General features: G+C 39.9%; 1 protein-coding gene across 11 annotated transcripts in view; it reads right to left on the reverse strand.

The window, feature by feature from the left end:
* Positions 1–18,850, reverse strand: part of APBB2 (amyloid beta precursor protein binding family B member 2) — a 164,358-nt gene that overhangs the window by 99,551 nt on the left and 45,957 nt on the right. For 7 of the 11 annotated variants that reach the window (XM_030947703.1, XM_030947710.1, XM_030947707.1 and 4 more), the window contains exons 2-3: positions 10,309–10,388; positions 3,058–3,164 (exon numbers count right to left, since the gene is read on the reverse strand). In XM_030947703.1, the coding sequence (XP_030803563.1) occupies positions 3,058–3,103 (46 nt within the window). In that variant the 5' untranslated portion in view covers positions 3,104–3,164; positions 10,309–10,388. Of the gene's footprint in view, positions 1–3,057; positions 3,165–7,992; positions 8,524–10,308; positions 10,389–18,850 lie in introns of those variants that run through there. The other 4 variants (XM_030947700.1, XM_030947702.1, XM_030947699.1 and 1 more) reach the window with 3 other exon arrangements.

Genomic DNA, 18,850 nt, shown 5'->3' on the forward strand with positions numbered 1-18,850 from the left:
TTTTGTTATTATTTCTATTACTATTATTATTGTTGTTGTTGTTGCTCCTGTTGTTTAAGCCCTTTGGGAACATTGAATGCCAGCAGGAAGGCACTAGAGTCAAACCCTTCAAAACACTTGGTCAGATTTCAATGCCGTGCAAAAGTCTACAACTAACAAAAATAAATGAGTTTTTATGCTGTGGACAGGATATGCGTGGACAAGCCCTTTAAAAAGGTTTTTTCCAGACATACAAAACTCTTTGTGCACAGAAAAAAATTTAGTATGAAACAGAATTTGAGTCTTCCTAAACACCACAAACAGAACCATATTTTCACAAGAGGTGCTGCAGCCAATGCAGAAAAGTGGAGTTTGTGACCAAGAATTAGAAAAATATAAATAAAAAAGCTCAGGAGAAATTAATGAAAGAAATCTGCTTACAAAACCTAGCTTCTCAGTAGGTGGAGACTGTACATCCATCCTTAGTCTGTTTTCATGAGGAAAATACAGAAAAGAAAGAAAACCCAACAAAATAGCACATGAGGGACTGTTCAATCAGCACAAGCAACATTGGACAATGCCAGAGACACATCTAAGACTGTTTTGCTTGCTGACAATAATCAAGGGAGATCATTGCTCTCTAATTACACTATTTAAAAGTCTAAACCTGCAGGCACCTGTTAAATTCACAGCTCTCCATTTGACAATTTAAACACCTTGCTAGTTTTTATACCTTCAGCACCTGTAAAGGAAACACACTTCCTAGCATTGGGCTTCAAATAAGCCATTTTCTATTTAAAGTGTTATGTGTTTCCACGACTATAAAACCCTTTGTTATTCTCATAGGACCATACATTATTCTATCCAATAAATTTACGAAATCCTTCAACAAAACAGTCAATGCCATAAATGGATGAAATGTTACCTTACCACCTAAAAGGCAATACAGCTGCTATACTCCACACAGAGCAAATTCTTCCCTTCATAGATTTACTTAGGTATAGGTATATGTACAGACAGAAGGTAAAGTCAGGGACTAAAGCTTAAGGCAGCACCAAGCCCTTGATGCACAACATTAAGATTGCAACAACTGCAAACATGAAATACAATAACTGAGATGGTGCAATTAATCATTATTTACGCAAAGAACACAAATACAAAATCCTGTGTTTTATCAGCATTTCCATCAAGATCTAATCTGTTATCTGAGATTGCATTATGATCCACATTTCCCAAATACTGGGCAATTTCAATACCATTATTGCTGGATGTCCAAAACATGTTATGTTAAGCACCAGGAAGCTACACAAATTATACAGTAACAAAATCAAAAAACAAAGAAAGTTTCCTGGCTTAGAAACCTTGACAGGTTAAGGAAAGGGGAAACTTAGCTTGACAAAAGCACAAAGCAGTCATGAAATAGGTGTTTTGATATCTCTGTCCTCAGACTGAGGGAGTTCTGGTGCCAATTGATTCTGATACAAGTTTTGGCCCTGGCAGATGATGGGAACCCCAGCCTTTCCCCAGGTAAACAATTCTACTTCTTCATGCCTAAAACTGTTCAACTAGACAACAGGAACAGCATTTCAGGCTCTCCTGGTAAGAATGTAATGCCTATCAGTTGTTCTCTCTAAGCAGGAATGGACTTGATTAGATACGTCTACACTAGAATTTTTTAAACATCCGAGCTTTAAGCCTGGGCATGGGATGTGAATATCGTGTCCGACAGTACTCCGAGAGGCCACGTTTGACAGCTAGTGCCCAGAACTAATGTCCAGTGATTCAAACAGATCAGTCCACCTCAGTACTCCAGCACTGGACCACCAAAGATCTGTCAAAACTGTAACAACCATTTATTTCCTCCATTGTGGTATAGACAATATCCCTCAAACAAGTCTTTGGACACATTATCTCAGCTGGCTCTTATGCACCATTTTAACGTGCATCCTTATGATATCTATGATTAGTCTGCAGCAGAAAGTAATCACGCTTTACTGCTTCCTAGGGTTTAGCCCTGTGGTTAGGCAAAACCCCAAATGTCAGGTTCTAAATGCAGGATCTCACCATGCAGTTCCTCATGTCCAATGCCAAAGCCACCACAGAAGTCCCTGTCCTGCCACAGCTGTCAGCTCTCACTGCAGTTTACCACTTGAATCAGCCAACGCAAGTATGTGTGGAGCCAGATGCCTGAAGTGGTTGGGGATTTTAAACAAGTCTTTTAAGGAACAGGAAGAATGTTACAGAAGTGAGAGCTTATCAAACTGGCTTTGATGCCAAGAAAAGCCTTGTGGGATGGTGTTCTATTGCTACAGCAGAAGGAGGAGTGAATACAAAAGTTACTCTACCACAACTTCACCTCAGTAGCCTGAGGGATCAAGAGAAAGTGCACGAGAACCAGCAGTAGACTTCTGGAGTTGGGGTGCTACCCCACAGCTCTCCAGGGAGGTCACATCAGCTCACTCCCTTTGTCTGCACTGTGGAACCACTGCAGTGTGGGTGCTGATAGAAGGAGGGACGTGATAAAATTCTAGGAGCTCCCTGTTTGTACTTCTACAGAAGACAAACTCCAGTAAGGGATGATGTAATACAATTCAATAGGATAAAATTCAGAGGAAAAAAACAATAATATTGAATAATATTGAACTCAAGAATATAAATAATCTGAACTGGGGATGTTAGCTGTAGTTGTAAGCAATTGAAGCTACAGTACACAGTGACATTTTAGGTTGAGCTCAAGTAGCTTGTTAATTTGAACGTATCTGGTATTAAAAGCTTGGATAGATGGGAAGAGGAATAGCAGCTAACCCTAGAACTCTATAATAAATGAAGTTGGACACAAACCACAGCACATTGCAGTAGATCTGGTCAAGTCACACAGCAAGCCACTTTTTAAAGTTCTAGAAATACCTTTGCAGTTTAAACATAAATCAATATACTTACCATTTGGGTACACACACACAAGGGCTGGCATCGATTACAATAAGTCAGCATTCTTTATAAATACAATTTCAAAATGTATAGGCTTAGCAGCCTTGGAAAGCAATAAAGCAACAACTAAATGAGAGAGTGCATACGTACATGAGCTGCTTGGCCGATAGTGAGCCCCTGGGTAGCGCCTGCCCATAGTGCCCCTCAGCACATTCCCACTCTGGCAGCTGCTCCCAAAGCGCAGATCCAAGTTCTTACTGAGGGAGAAGAAAAAACAAGTGAAGATTTAGTACAACAGCTGTATCTTTTTCATTAAAATGCTAATGATCCCTACAAATTCCAGGATAACTACATCTATAAATTATTCAGTCATGATGTCAGAGGAGATGAACTGTTGTGCTATACACGCAGCACAAATTTATTATTGGTGGCTGGACTCCATTAATAAGCACACATAAATTTTGAGATACAAAGAAACCTCAGGTCATACAGTAGCTTCTTTTGGTCCATTACAGAGAACAACAAACACTGCAAGAAAGAGCTTGCTGTTGGCTTTTAATAGAGATAGCCAGTAGGTGAGATTTAAAAACAATGTTTGTCTTAAATTCTGTGAAGCAATCATTAAGCAATCATTTATGAACTGTTTACTATAGAAGCAAAATTTATCCTTGCTACATAACACTGACTGCTTTGTTCTGTTCTATCCAGCAGTGTTTTCACAGGAATGCAGGTTATTATACCCTTGTATCAATTTTCTTGCACCATCAAAACCCTAAGCAAACAAAAAATTGCATGGCACATCTTACAGTCAGTGTGGAATAACAAATCCAAAGTTTTAATTGAAGTGCTACTGAAGCTGTCATATCACCAGTATAAAATGTTTTATTCTAAAACCAAGTTCCATTGTTTTTTTCTTTGGTGTAGGATTTTGTACCAAAATATGACTTTCAGTTGCTTTTCAGCTTTACCTTTCTCCTAGTTTACCTGAATAACCTACAAATTCCCAGATGTCTATCAGTATATATTGAATGTTAACCACATCATTTGTTAAGATACATTTACTCTTATTGCATTTATTCCCTTGCTTGAAACACCAGGAAAAGCAGCAAATTCTGAGGAGTGTTTTTCCTTATTCATTAAGGATTTTTAATGTCTCAGGCTGCAGTTGCAAGCACAAACTTGTTCTATCCAGGAAATAAAGAGAAATATCAGGACATAGACAAAATAGCACTGCACTGAAAGTGGGAGATCTCCCCAAATCTTCAGGTATGTCAGTTCCCTTACTGAACACAATGCTAGCTTATTCCTGAATTAGATAAGCCTTTTATATATACTGGCATCCATGCAATTCTCTGGTGAGCTGGTCTGGGAGGCAACACAGCTGAAAACTCCATATAGGGACATATTTTCAGCCAGATTAGGCTCCTGAAACGGGTGATGGTGGCTGCACAAGTATTGGTAGCTAGTGAGAGCAAGTGGAAAGAACAGGACCATGGCAGCCTGAGCTTAAAATTACTTTAGGTGCAATTGCATAACATTGCTACACAGCCTTTGTAGATTACTTCTGAATAGACACCTATAAGGCTGCACACCTGACAGCCCAAACAACAGGTAAAGATCTCCATTGCTTTCCAAATCAGTGCTGACAAACCATGTCCTGCTCAGCTCCCCTCAATGGGGAAAGTTCAGTGAATCAATGAGACAGTACTCTCTTGCCACCAAAAGAATTCTGGTTGTTAAGAAGAAAAGTAAGTGGCATGCAGTAAAATTAACATTCATACAAAAATCCCTACATTTCTTTTGCAGGACAATATGGAACAACTCCTTGCCATGGGTCAAACAGACCTTCACAAGTTTTTTTGATGGTCTACTAGCTCAACTCATTGTAAAGTTGTGCAAGGAACAAGCCTGCAGATGGCTGCTTCCCTTTTCCTGTTTTATAGGAATAAAACTAAAAATACATATTTATTAGGTGAAAAAAATTAAGTCTCTCCTCACCCTAGATGGACCAAATTCATAACAAAATACAACAGAACAGTCTTAAGCTGTGCAAGGGTTAGAAAAGAAAATTACTGAGGGGAAAACAGACTGTTAACAAGAAGACAGTATTTATCATTCTTTTCCATAGCTTGTGAAAGAGTTTGGTCAGTATGTATGGAGCTGCAAAATTATTCATTTTTCATAAATGCATTGTTGTCTTTCTAAAAGGTATACACTTTCCCAAAGCAATCTCACTAAATTATATCAAATATCTACAGTTGAGACAGGCTTCTCCTTCAGTACCTAGCACCACTGTATTGAGGGGGGCCTTTGCACCATACCATAAGAAAAAATCCTGACAAATAAAAATTAAGACTCCCAAACTGTACAATCATGCTCTCAAACAGCTGAAATAAAGTACAGTATGGTCTTCCTCAGGTAGTGTGCCCACTGGGAGCAAACCACTCTTTGTAGAGGTCAGGACCCAAAAGGTTTGACCATTTTTAAATATCACATTTAAAAACTCCATAAATCTCACAGGAAAAGACAACATAGATTCTCATTATAGCAAAGGCTTCACCAGTTACTACATAAAATGTGAACTTCAAAGATTTACAAGGTGGATTAAAGCTAACTATCAAAAGCCAATTAGGAAGCAAGTGTCAGACAGAAAGTGAAGTTAAAGTGCTCCACAAAAGAACAGTAATATTGGGTTGTATGTACCAGAGAGGACATACCCAGATCAAGACAAATAAAGACGCTGCTTGGGTTTGGTTTTGGGGTTTTTCTGTGTTGTTGTTTGCTGGTTTTTGTTTAGTTTTGTTTTTCCTTAAGAACCATCTTTTGTGGTTCAGACTAGCCAAAGCAACCTCCCCTTTCTTTAAACACATCCGCTCACAGAGCTGAACCTTGGGGGAATTTCTGCTCTTCAGCAAGCTCAGAGAACTCTTACAGGAATGTGACCAACCTTGTTGGTACCCAAATCCCATAGCTAAAGTATCTGAAAACTAGCCCCTATTTTCCATATATGCATCCATGAGACTGATAAACAAAATGGAAGTTCTCAAACGTTGCTTTTGAAAAATCCCCATATCATGCATGTACAGGTTTGGATTTGGGTTTATTTTTAACTGTACACAACTTAGATATCCACAACTCCACATAAACCTGAGTTAAACCTGAATGTACCTGATAAGTTGGATCAAGTCTTCATATTAGTTTTTAACCTGTTGGTTCACATTTGTTTTGTAACAAATGTGTTTCTGAACAGCTTTTTGTGGTTATTTGCTTATTATTATACTGCAAAATTGCTTTAAAATGTTTTAAGGTGATTTTTCCATCTTTATAGTTGAATTTAAAACTACATAGACACAACTAGACATACAGCCTTATGGCTTCTCTTCAAGGAAAAATTTGATACAGCTCTACCTAAAGCTTTTTTTTTTAAATTATTCTTCCTGATAATCTTTACTGATTCCTTTCAGGTGGCCATCTCCACTCTGCAGCAGTTACAGAGAACCATAGAAACAAAACCTGAGCACCAGCACTGCATATCTGATACCCAGGGAGCTCCTGAAAGCTTCACCTCAGGCCAAGTCACATTTAAGAGCTGTGGTGACAGAGCTACCAGATACTCATCATCACACAGAATTTGGACACACATAATCTTGGAAAGAATACATGACTTTCAACTGAGACTGTCATCTTCCTAAGCCATTTTCTTTACAGAGCTTTTCTTACAACTCTTCCACATTTCTCAGGTTTTATGACTGCTACATAGAAGTTTCATTTAACTTGTATTCATGTTTTGGTACTAAGAAAAAAACCCCAAAAGACAAACTAAATTCTGGTAGTCTTTGTGACTTGTTTTTTTCCAATGAGTGAGTTAAACCAAGAGTTCTGTCTATACAGCTGGCACACAGAATCCAGTTTCCTTGAATTCCCTTTTGTTTCAGAAAAAAAATAAAATCATAGTCCAATCTCCATACTAATAATGGCCATTAAAGCTATGTTTTGTTTCACCCAAATTTATTTTTTCACACATGCTGCTGCTTATGAGGTCAGCTGACTCCTTGATCTTCCCTGGTTCTCTAGAAGCAACATTTGCTATAAATGCATTTGTGCTCAAACACAAATATAGGCACATCCATATTAGCTGCCATAATCTCATACAACAGACTGTTGTACAACCTACCCTCACATACCCAAGAAAAAGCATATAAAAAAAGGAGATGACTGCAAATGAGCTACAGAAGTCATCCAAGTGTGACTGACTACATCACTCAACACTGGCAAGGAACAGCTGCACACAGTGTGGGGAAAGAAAAGGTTATTGCATGATGTTTCTCAGGGGACAGCTACTCAAGAAATCACACTCCAGCACTCTGTGATATTCTGACAAACACCACAATCCTACCTTCCAAGTCTTGCTTTGAATATCAGGAAATAGGTCTGCTAAGGAATGGGTAAGAGGAATGCTATGCATTGCTTTAAAAGCACCTACAGGCCACAGGTCCTATACAAAACAGATCCATTACAGCAAAGGGTTCAGACACTGAAAGAGGCTAATCTAGGGGGGAGAAATTTAAAAATCAGTCTGTAAGACTGGTAGATGGCTCATTTTAAGAAATCACAATTCAATATACACACACAGATTTTGTGTACATATTTGCATATATAATGCAAGTTTATTGTTTTTCACTTTGTCTGCATTCAAAGTAGTGACTGGCAGCATTACTTGTTGGACAACAGTAGCAAAACACAATTCAAACAAGCAAGCAAAGTGCCAGCCAGGCCATTAGGAAGTTGTGCTGCTGATTTCTGGAGACACCTACAGAGACAGCACTTTCATTTTCTGTACTAGGAACAGCTATTGGACATGGATCTCTCACATCAAACTGCTTCTTGGAGAAAGCACAGTGTTGTCTACTAGCCACATCTCTTGTGTCCTTGCATGTTTGACCTTTTTGGAGGTAACCAACAATTCCTAACCATCAGTTTCATCTAATAACTACCAACAGTTTTTAAAAATAGGTATTTTCATTTCAGGAACATTTTTTCCCAAGTCTTCATTTACCTAAGAGTAATTTCCCTAAGTTCATTTACCTCATCCATGCTTCCAGTTTTGCCTGGCAGTGCTCACACCAAGGAGGTTATGCTGTCCCCCTCACCTGCCTTTGCTGAGGCAGAGCCACCCTGCTTCCCAAACAACTCTCTCCCCCATCACCTCTGCTGGCTGGTGCAGGATTAAAGTGTTCCAGAATCTGGAAAGACAAGAACAGTCCCACAGATAAGAGGATGTCTGCCTGCACTCCAGCCCTGCTGCATTTCCTGTGGTTTTATCACACTTGGACCTGACCTGCTCAGATATCTGGGAAGTCCTGTCCTGCCCAAAAAGTCTAGCAACTCCATCATTCCTCCTTCCAACAAATTCTCGGTACTGAAATTCTTGTTGCATGCAGACATTCTTGCTTGCACTTCTCTGTCCTGTCCACTTTCTGGCTGCCTTTGTGCTTCTAACTCCTCTCCTAACAACCTTTGATTTGAATGCTTTCCCTCTTCTCCTTAATTGAGAAGTCCTTCTGGAGGGCTTTTCTTTTTCTTGGTCATCCTTTCCAGGTACTGCGCCACCCACCTGTTTAGCTGAGGTTCCCATACACCATGTGGGGATGGATGCTATTATTTCCCACTCTGTTCTGGAGGATACCATCACTGTCAATCACTTGAACGAATTTCCTAATGTTTTATGATACAGACCCTAACTCATCAAAAGCATATTTTTCTGAAATTTAGCCTCTCAGTACTTCTGCAGCCAGATCACATAGAGCAAGCTGAATTGAAAACATTCATGGTCCCCTGACAGACAATACATACTCTCCCAGTAAAGCACACATGCCTTTTACATTTATTCTGTACTATCTTAGTGCAGATTTTGTTCACCAAACAGTAACAGAAAACATCAGGACATTCTGTGCATAACTACGTATATATTTTAACACAAAGGAAAGGACTGTCTTTAGCACTTGCAAGTTTGTTAAAAATATAGTTAACCTCATTCACTCAGTGCAGCTATCTGAACTGGTATCAGCTAGTGATCTCAATTTTACTTGCTCATTGGTAAGGATTTGTTAAGTTAGAAGTAATGTTGCCCATTAAAAAGAAGAACTGTGGTGCTCTGAGCCTCTGGGGCTGCAGCAGGTTGGGCTGTGTGCCAGAAGGAAGCCTGGCAAGCTAAGGAGCTGTGGGAGTGCAAAGGCATTACACAATCAAAGCAGTCATCACTGGGTAACACAGATCTCCCCATAAAGCCTGAACCAAGAGGGCAATATTTCAGACATACAGTCTGAACCTCATTTACATAAAGATCCACGAAAAGTATTTTTCAAAGCTGACTGTTTGGTAAAAACAGTATTTCTAAATAAGAAGGTACTTATTTCTTCTGAAGTTAGAGATGTCACTGTGCTCTTGCTTTCTGTGAGAAGCTTTCCAAGCACAGCTAGGTTTTCTATTGTAGCATTTCACCACTACTCCACAGGGCTCTGCCAGGTCACCTCCATCCATTAGGACTGTACCAAGTAAAACTCTTGTAAGGATCACATCAGCAAAAGCCCAGAAGGGTGCTGCTGCATTTCAGAAACTTGGAAAGGCAATAGTGATGGAAAAAACTTCCTGCCTCTATCAGCAAAGAGAGCAGTCTCTCCACAGGGCTCTTGTCAGTACAACTACTTGTATAGCACAGACCAAGAGACATGCTTAGCCCAGGTCATCCAGCTAACAGCAGCTGCTTCATGGGCAGACAGTTCCAGACTTCTCACATACCTTATTTCAGAAGATGAGAAATCCTGCTGGCTCACCAGGTACTGGGAAATACATCCCCAGCCTGGTTAATTCATGTGAGAAGGAAGGGAAAGCCATGGCCTCAGATGCTGCTGGGGAGCATGACAGCAGATCATCTCTCCACACACACAGCCTCAGCTGGAGTCACAAAGCTCTGTGGCTGTGGGCCTCCCTCCCACTCCCAGACCCACAGAGAGCCACATGGATACATCACAGGAGGCTGCACAGAACACTGATATCCAGCAGGTGTCTGCATTAACAGAGTTACTGACACCACAGAGGAACAGCACTGCTGTGAAACACCTCTGCTGAGTACAGCTTTTCCCACATGAGGTGGCAGAGCAAGTTACAGTACAGCTAATCTGGAAAAATGGATACACCAAGAACTCTTGCTGGAGTACTAGAAGAACTGGACTGCCACTGTTCATGAATGTCATGATAAACAATGTAAGTGCTGCATAGAAACACAGGTACCTCCAGTCTCAGTGCTCAAACTTCAGCTAACTTTAAGATGTGAGACATGAAAGGTTCAGAAAGAGTGTCCCCACCCTAGAGGATCCCCAGACATGGAGGATGGTTACTTACTCTTCCCAGCTTGTTGTGTACAAGAGCACCAAGTTCTGGAGCACCAGCACCCTCTGAGGTCACTGCAGAAATCAGGCAAGCTGCAAAACAAAACCAAATATATATTTTCATTTATGAAGAGTCAAGAGGCATTAATGAAAACTACTGAGCTTGCAAAGCTGCAGGATACCAGAAGAAGCAGCAGGAGCCTGGGAATCAGAGGAGCACTGACAAATGACTGAGTAACCCACGCAGCCACCTTCAGTTTACATCCTTAAAGCCATCCACGTCCTACAACGCGCACACAGGAGAAGTAAAAGCAGAACAGAGGATCCAGGCATTGCAGGGCAGGGATCCTCCCAAACCTAGCAGGGGTCACTACCTGCTGCCAGACCATGGCAGCTCAGGTATGTAAGAGAGACATTGCAAAGCACATTTTAAATTCTCTCTCTCCACACTGTAACACAGAGCTGCAGTTTTCCCCTGCACAAACACTGAATGTCATGAAGAAAATTAATCCAGATGATAGACATGAGCCCAAGTTATGAAAAAGCAGCAAGAAGTGCTCAGTAAACAATAAGTTCATAAAAAAATCATGTTTTCAATTATATGTGCATTCAGTAGACATCAAGTATATAATTTATTTTTGCAATGTCTGTACATTGCATCAGAGTCATTTCACCCCTGGCAAGTGGTTACATCAATGCTGTGGCATTTGGTACTGAAAAATATACATGTATTTTTCAGTACCAAATGCCAAAATATACTAAAATATATATAAAACCTCACACAATGAGATTATCCTCCCATCAAAAGATGCTCCAACAGCAGCAACATATCTGTCAGTCAAACTGTGTTCCAGGATTCAGGGTGGTGTTCAACTTTGTTTGTTCCCCCACGTGGAAAAAATAAATATGCAAGACCAAAGATACAAATCTCATCTGCTGTAGAGCTTATATAATATTTTTTCTTTATTAAAGCAAAAGCCAGGCTAAATCAAGCCAAATTATATTCCATTTTAAAGAGAGGTTTATAGTTTTCTTTGTTCTAACAGAAATCCAAGAACTATAAATCCTAGAAAGTGCTGAGACAAAACAGATCATTTAAGAGAGCTAAATACATTCTTGCTAAAAAATATATTTGTCCTTTGAAAGTTGGAAATAGAACTTTTTTACGCTAGATAAAAAGTAATTTTAAAATATAAAACTTTTTTTTTAATTAAGCAAACATACTTTATTTTCAATAATAAATTTTACTTTTAAAAAAAGTTCTTCAGTAAGAAAACATATCAATGCTCATTAAACTAATATTCTAACCCAATTTAGCACATTTGTGCACTTCTGTATCAGATGATCAGATTTCAGTATTCAAGAGAGGGGAAAAAAAAGAGAGAGAGAGAAAGAAAACACACGTGTTTTTAACACCTTCCTACCAGGAAAGCCAATAAACCTGCAAGTTCCTGCTGAGATACATGGGCTTATAGAAACAAAACTTTCTGGGTCAAGTGCTGAGACCCCAAACTTCTTCACAGGTTGAGCACACATGGCAGCTTTTCCAAATAATTTAAAAGAATTTCTTCCCAACATAATCAAAAAGATGCATCTGTCTGTCATGGCAGTGGCATTTTTAAAATTAATTGTTTTCATCCCATATATCAAACCTGTTCTAAACCATGCCTAGAGTAACTGCAACTGAAACAGTAATCAATTCAATAAGCTCCAAGATAATAAAATAATCTCAAACTCAAAACCTTTTACTCCTGAAAGGAGACAATTTTTTGACACAAACCAAGATAAGGTCAGCTGCCAGTTCTGAGATCAGAGGAAAGCCTGAAATACAAAATACAGGTCTCAAAGGTAGGAATGACCAGCCTCTTCAACAAAACACCAAACAGAAAATTGCAAAACAAAGTTTCATCAACAGATATTTGACCTCTGACCAAATAGGACCTTAACACTGATGGCATAAATTCCTGAAACTGTGCTGCCACACACCCAACATTTTCTATTTCCCAGTTGAGAATCCACCACCCTGAGTATTTTTCCTTTCCTCTGAATCCTGATGAAAATGTCCACTTCTCCACCCACATTTTTATCACATTGCCTGCCTTGAAAATTGGCAGACTTAAAAATGAAGAGAGGAATCTTTTTTCATCCTGTTTATAAATCCTCATATTTCAAGAAAGGCTCAGACAGCCAACAGTGGAGCCAGCTCAGCCTCCCAAACCTATGCAAGCAGCAATAACTCATTTAGGGCTTTATTAAAAGCAGCAAATTGAAATGCAATGACATGCAGGCACTGATACCCTTAGTAGAGAAGTAATTAGCAAATGTTTAACGCCCACAGATGACAAAATAGTAAAATAGCATTACCATTACTGAAATAAACAACTGATTGGTTGAGGCAATAATAGGTGCAAGTTTCAGAAGTTAAATGGTCCTTATTTTCTTCTTTTGCAAAAATGAGGTGATAGCTACACGTATTTGAAATGGGATTTCTGGGTATTTGGATTTCCATAGGACACAGACCTGCAATCCTGTCTTCACCTAGCCTAAGAAAGAAGTGATGTCACAGAAGCCAGTGCGAAACTTGATCTTGAGCACATTACAGAATTTCAGCTAGAAATAATAAAACCAAACAGAAAACACCAGTCAGCATAGAAAAAATTTGTGAGAGTTATTGCTCTTCCTGAGAAGCTAGAGCAAAACATACCTTTGTACATATCTCAAAACAGAGACAGACTTCTGACAGACTCCCCATGGATTTGTAACATTTAAACTCAGGCCAAATCTACTTTCTTGACGTTTAGCAGGAATTTACCAACTTAGGAATCACTGCAGCTTTTCCCTTCTTCCCCACTGCAGCCTGTGCCTGGTGGCTTCCTGCTAACAGCTAAGAAGGTAGCTGGTTTTACAGCTCTCCTTTCCAATTCCTTGTTATTAGTAAGGGACTTGAAAGTTCAGGTTAATACAAAAGAGGCAAGTATCCAACCACCAAATTTCAGCTGGAGTCATTCAGTACCAAAATCAGTTCTGTACTTGAGAAATTCCTTTTCCTGAAGCACACACACTAGATTAATGGTGGGTTGCTCAGCAATAGCATTGTATTTTTCTTTTTGTCCTTATAGAATAAAATAACCTGTACCAGCAAGATCTTCACATGTTTCTGTTGATGCTGAATGAGGAACTCTGATTTAAATATTAAATCTTAAATCTCACATCTAAAAACTGACACAAAAAATCAAAAATATTCATCAACTCTTCTCCCCTGCCCAATGGGCAGACTGCAGAAAAGAGCAGCCAGAGTGGACCTGGGGGTGGCATTTCTGTCCAGGGAGAGCAGCAGATACTATTCTACTTCTTCACATTGAAAGCTCATTCTATATGAAAATAAATCTATCTATTTGAATCAGGGAATACAAATTCTAAGAATTCTACAGCTCTGGAGCACACCTCCTGTATCCATTACAGTAAAGGCTATATATTGCTATTGGATTGCAAACCTGTTTGTTGGGCAGGATGAAAGGGTGCAAAAGTCTGTAGGAATCCAGTTGCTCTGGGAAAAATAACTACAGACTTCACAATTCCTGCACTTTTAGACTGGAAGCACAGTTATGAACTCATGTGTGAGATTGAGGCTATTACATGTGTACAGAATTCATCATACAGAGCTGAGTGAACTAAACAGAACAGGTATCAGAACAAAACTCGTGACAGTTTTCATATTGCAGCTTCCTCTAGGCATGCACAGACATGCAGACATGCCACATTCACATTATCAGACTGGGAGCTCTGCCTTAAATTGTCTTTTAAACAGCAATCCTAGGATCCTACATACCCCCTCCATTAAAATTCACCTCTTCTTCCAACTTCTTAATAGAAGAAAGAAGTCATCCAATGTAACATCAATAATTAATAAGTACAGTATGGCCATCTATTTTAGGGATATATTTTTCCCTTTCCTTATAAAAAGTACATTAACAGTGTCTAACTTCAGTCCATCAGACAGCCTCCCAGTAAGCCTCATGCAACCACCCCAAGAACCTGGGCTGCTGGGGTTTGTTTCCAAAAGGAGAGAAGAAGAGCTTCGTTTTTTTATGAGGCTTCTTGGGGTCTTAAGTATAAAACTTAAGTATAAAAAGTATAAAAACAAACAAACAAACCACAAACAAAACAGCCTGACAACCATGGGGGACTCACATAACATAATGATGGCTAAAAAACTCATTGAAGATGGGGTGGAGAAGGCTGCCCAAGAATTCCCTGACACTTTCAGCATCTACCTTTCTCTGCATCCTACCTCTGGCAGTAGTTTTTGCCAAATACAGAGAAAGAAGCATCAAACACATTAATTCACTTATTGCCCTAGGGGGCCAAAAGGAAAATTGTATCACTTAGATGGTTTTACATTCCCAAATTTTTGAAGGTCAGGAAGAAGCGTTTCTTTCACAACTAGTGGATAAAACATGAAACACACATGGCACTGTTTTATTTACCTGACAAGTCCAATGAAACTGAAGAGATTTGGTGTTCCACTATTGCCAGGAGGGGTCCCTCTCCTCCCCCTCCAGGTTAAAAAGCATATTCTGGACACCCTCCAGGAAAGGGCAGGTGGAGGCCTGGGGTCCTCCTGGGACATGGGCAAGTGTCCTTGGCTCCCTGCTCCCCACAATGAAGACTGACTAGGGGTCACTGCAGAGGAGACTGTGAGGAGGGAAAGTCTCAATATTTATGAAGGATACTCTGGTCTCCTCCCTTCATTTTAGGGATTCTTTTCTTTAAAAATACCCAAAGCAGACTATTGAAATGTGGGTTTTGTTCTTCCTTTTAAGGTTTTGATCAGAAGGAGGCATGTGTGAGTGGGACTAAAAAATTTATGCCACTCTGGCCCAAAACTGTATTTTCATTTTAGCAAATCCTCCTCACCATTGCCCTCAAAACACTTATGCAGACCTTACATTGCCAGTGACTGCTCCCAAACACCAGGGTATTACTTCAGTTCTCTGGCTGCATGACTTACTGCTTTTCTCAAGTCTTATTGTTTGCTGAACTGTGCTGCACAGACACCAAAGCAGAAGAAATCAAAGCACTGGGTGACACTGAAGCACAATTCATCTTCAGCCTTGGCTGACGCCTCCCAGTGCACAGCACTGGCTTCAGTTCACATGGTCCTGTCATATTGTGCACTCCAAAAAGCCCACTCTGAATTGTGTTCTGCCACTATAGTTACACACAAATCATACTAGCTCAGCATTAGAACCTTTCACGGGAATACCCTACACTTACAGCCTGAGAGAATTGGTATTTTCACTAGTGACTAATTCAGCTTCCTAGGGGTGAACCAGCGAGTCAGGGCAAGGAGCTGTTCCAGAGAGACATGTGCTGCTCTGGTGTGAGGGCTCAGCACACATACATCCCATAAGCAAAAGCCATTGGAACAGGGACAGCTTAGAAACATCCAGAACACAGCTCCAGCACTTCAGGGCCCTGCCTGAAGCAGCTTTGCAATGTGCTGAGCATCATCCCAGCAGCACAACTAAGCCTTGTATCCCCCTTTCTGTCCCTAAGTCCACTCCTCTCCAGCTTTCAGTATCACTGCAACCATGACTCCCAAGGAGAACCAGACAATTCCTGCTAGTGCAGAACTGTCTGAGCAAACATCTGGGCTGAGGCTGACAGTGCTCAGGATGTTATGCCAAAAGCACAGCACAATCAACACGGGTGCATTATCCTTCAACAGCAACTCTTCAATCAAGTACCACTGCAGCGTATTTTCCCCCCAGCAATCAAGCCATATTTGCTGCTTCCTCATCTGCCCTGACCCAAATTTTAGAGCTCACAAAAGCCCAACACACAATTTGATGATAGCACTTCAGCAGCAAAATAAGTATGCTTTGAAAACACTTCAGCAGCTGAGTTAAAAAGAATTTTAAAAACCTTAAAAGTGGAAATAAAAACTTGAATCAATATTTGAAAACAAAGCAGTCTGGAGCTTCTCTCAAAAAGTCTTATTCTTAGCACAAGGGGGTGCAGCACAACTAGCTGAACAATTTTCGAATATATTTTAGGAAAAACTTTCACGCAGGCATCATATTTTGAAGAAGGAATGAAAGCTAATATATGTGACAGAGACCAACCATGAGGGTTAGAAACAACTGAAGATGCTCTTCCATAAGCTGGCTAGGGAGAAAAACATCTTAGAATGATCTGACTTAGCAGACACACCATACTTGAGACCAGGTTTTATCTGTCACTTACAGACCTGTGGGTGATGAGTATTCAGGTCACACACACACCTCTTCTGCAGCAGCCCACAGCACAACTATTCATGTGATAAACACCCACGGCACAGTAGAAGCTAGAGGCAATGAATAATGCAGGAGATCCAGTCACTACCACACCACATACCCATGGGATATGGAGGCAGCATTTTAACTTAAGTCATCCTTCCCCCTCCAGGGTGCAAGCATGCTCCTCAGTAATTCTCTCTCCACCTCAGGTTCTGCATCTACATTAACAAGTCAAACCCAGCAAACCAGGACAAGTAGTTACAGAAGAAATAGGGACACAGAAATGCAATGCACCCTCTCACAAGATCACATCAAAATATTACATCATCTGCTCAGCTCAAGAGCTTCACAAACCAGGAACAGTTTCCCCAAAAAGGTAGTCCTTTGTTGACACTTCCCAAGAGATGTACTTTCTCACCATTAAGAAAATAATTTCTCAAAGCATCAGCTAAACTAAGATAAATTAAAACAGAGCCACACTCAGCCTTCGCTTGTAACTCTGGCTGAATGAAGACAGGTTATTAAATGCACACTGCAAAGCTGAAAGAAAATCTGAATTTGCAAGTCACCTCCTTAAAAAGGCATTATCACCTATGCTTTAGGCACAAACTCTCCCAGTAAGTCACATAAGTTATTAATTCCTATTCTGAATACTATTACCACTGTATCCTTCTTGATATTCTTCAGTACTTTGCACAGCTTACGCTGCACAGAACAAAGTGCTTCATCTTAGTGCACCCATGAGACCCACCACACCAGGGCAAGGCACAGAGATAACAGATATCATGACACAAGGCACTTGGCACTGCCAGCCTGGCTTCTCTGGCACACTCTGCCTTTCAGTATCCTGCTTACTCAGCCACTCTGCCAGCACGCCTGGCCTTCACACAGCTTTTGCCTGAGCCTGGGCACCCACTCACTCAATCTGCAGATTTAATATGCCATTAGAGGGGCACATCTGTGTCTCACATCTGTGTTGTTGCATGCTATTTCTTTTACATTATTTTCATATACCCAAGAAAATCTGTATAGGAAAGCTGATGCAGCAAGAGAGCACACTGCATTCATTAATGCCCATGCTTAAAATGACTGCACTAAAAAGAAAAAAGGAGACAGAATAAAGGCTCATGTCTCTCTCCAGTTTCAGTCATAATCAACTTTAATGATGCTGTTACAAGACCTTGTAACAGCACAATCTCAGCTTCAAAGCTAGCTAAAAGTCAATGAAGAATTTCTAGCTTCAACAACAGGTACTAAACATGTACTAACAGAAATCATACTTATTCTGCACACCAGGGCAACATATGCCAAACTTTTTGGCCTGCATGCACTCAGTTGTAAAAAGGGATCATCTCATCTTCCTTACAAGCCTCTCTGTCATTCTGGTTTGCTGTGGGACAAAATTTAAAAAAATATTACTGCCCCTTTTTTGCCCCAAAATTTAAAAAAAAATTACAGCACTTTTTTTTTACAGAACTTATGCAAGCCTTTGAAAGGTTTGGAATAGACCATTGCATACATACTCAATAGAACAGGTTTGATAGCTACTTATAATAGTGTTTCTGCCTTAATTCTATCTCCATCACCTCAAATATAACAGTTGTTGGGGTTTGGGGGCTTTTGGGTTGGCTTTTTGTTTGGTTTGTTCATTTTTTTAACAAAACAGGGTCAAATAGTACTTGGAATTGTTTGTTGCTCAGAAGAACTGGTGGTTAACAGAAAAAAATCTTTGGTTAGCTTTTTCCTTTATTAATCATCATTGCTGGTGAGCTGACTCACTATCTAGGCTTGATCTCTTAAGGAAGTAAAAATATTTTATCAGTTGTTTTTTCACTTAACACTACAGTTCTAGTGCTATGCAGTATTTTCTCAATTCACTACCTCTGATAGGGAGCCCTATTAATGGTGCCATCACCTGATGAAAAGAATGAGATTAATTTTCCAATAATCTTAAAAAACATGGTCATTTTTCCATTTTACTGTCTTAAAAACTCCTATGAGCCTAAAGTCTCTTATCTAATACATTTACTTCTACTGGTTTTAATTTTTTTAAACCAGCTTGAGGCCTCTGACAGAAGAGATACGGCAGTTTCTCCTGAGAAAATAATAATTCATTATTCTAGAAGCAACAGGAAAAATGTTTTCCAGGCAAGAGAAATTGGGAAGATAGAAAGATCCAGAGAACCACTACTCAAATAAAAATCTCAAAGAATGGCTGTCACATGACAAGAAATTTGGTACTCCCATGTCAGAGAAGCAGGTCCTGTATCCTGC

This window comes from Camarhynchus parvulus, chromosome 4 (assembly GCF_901933205.1).
Source record: "Camarhynchus parvulus chromosome 4, STF_HiC, whole genome shotgun sequence".
NCBI classification, from domain to species: domain Eukaryota; kingdom Metazoa; phylum Chordata; class Aves; order Passeriformes; family Thraupidae; genus Camarhynchus; species Camarhynchus parvulus.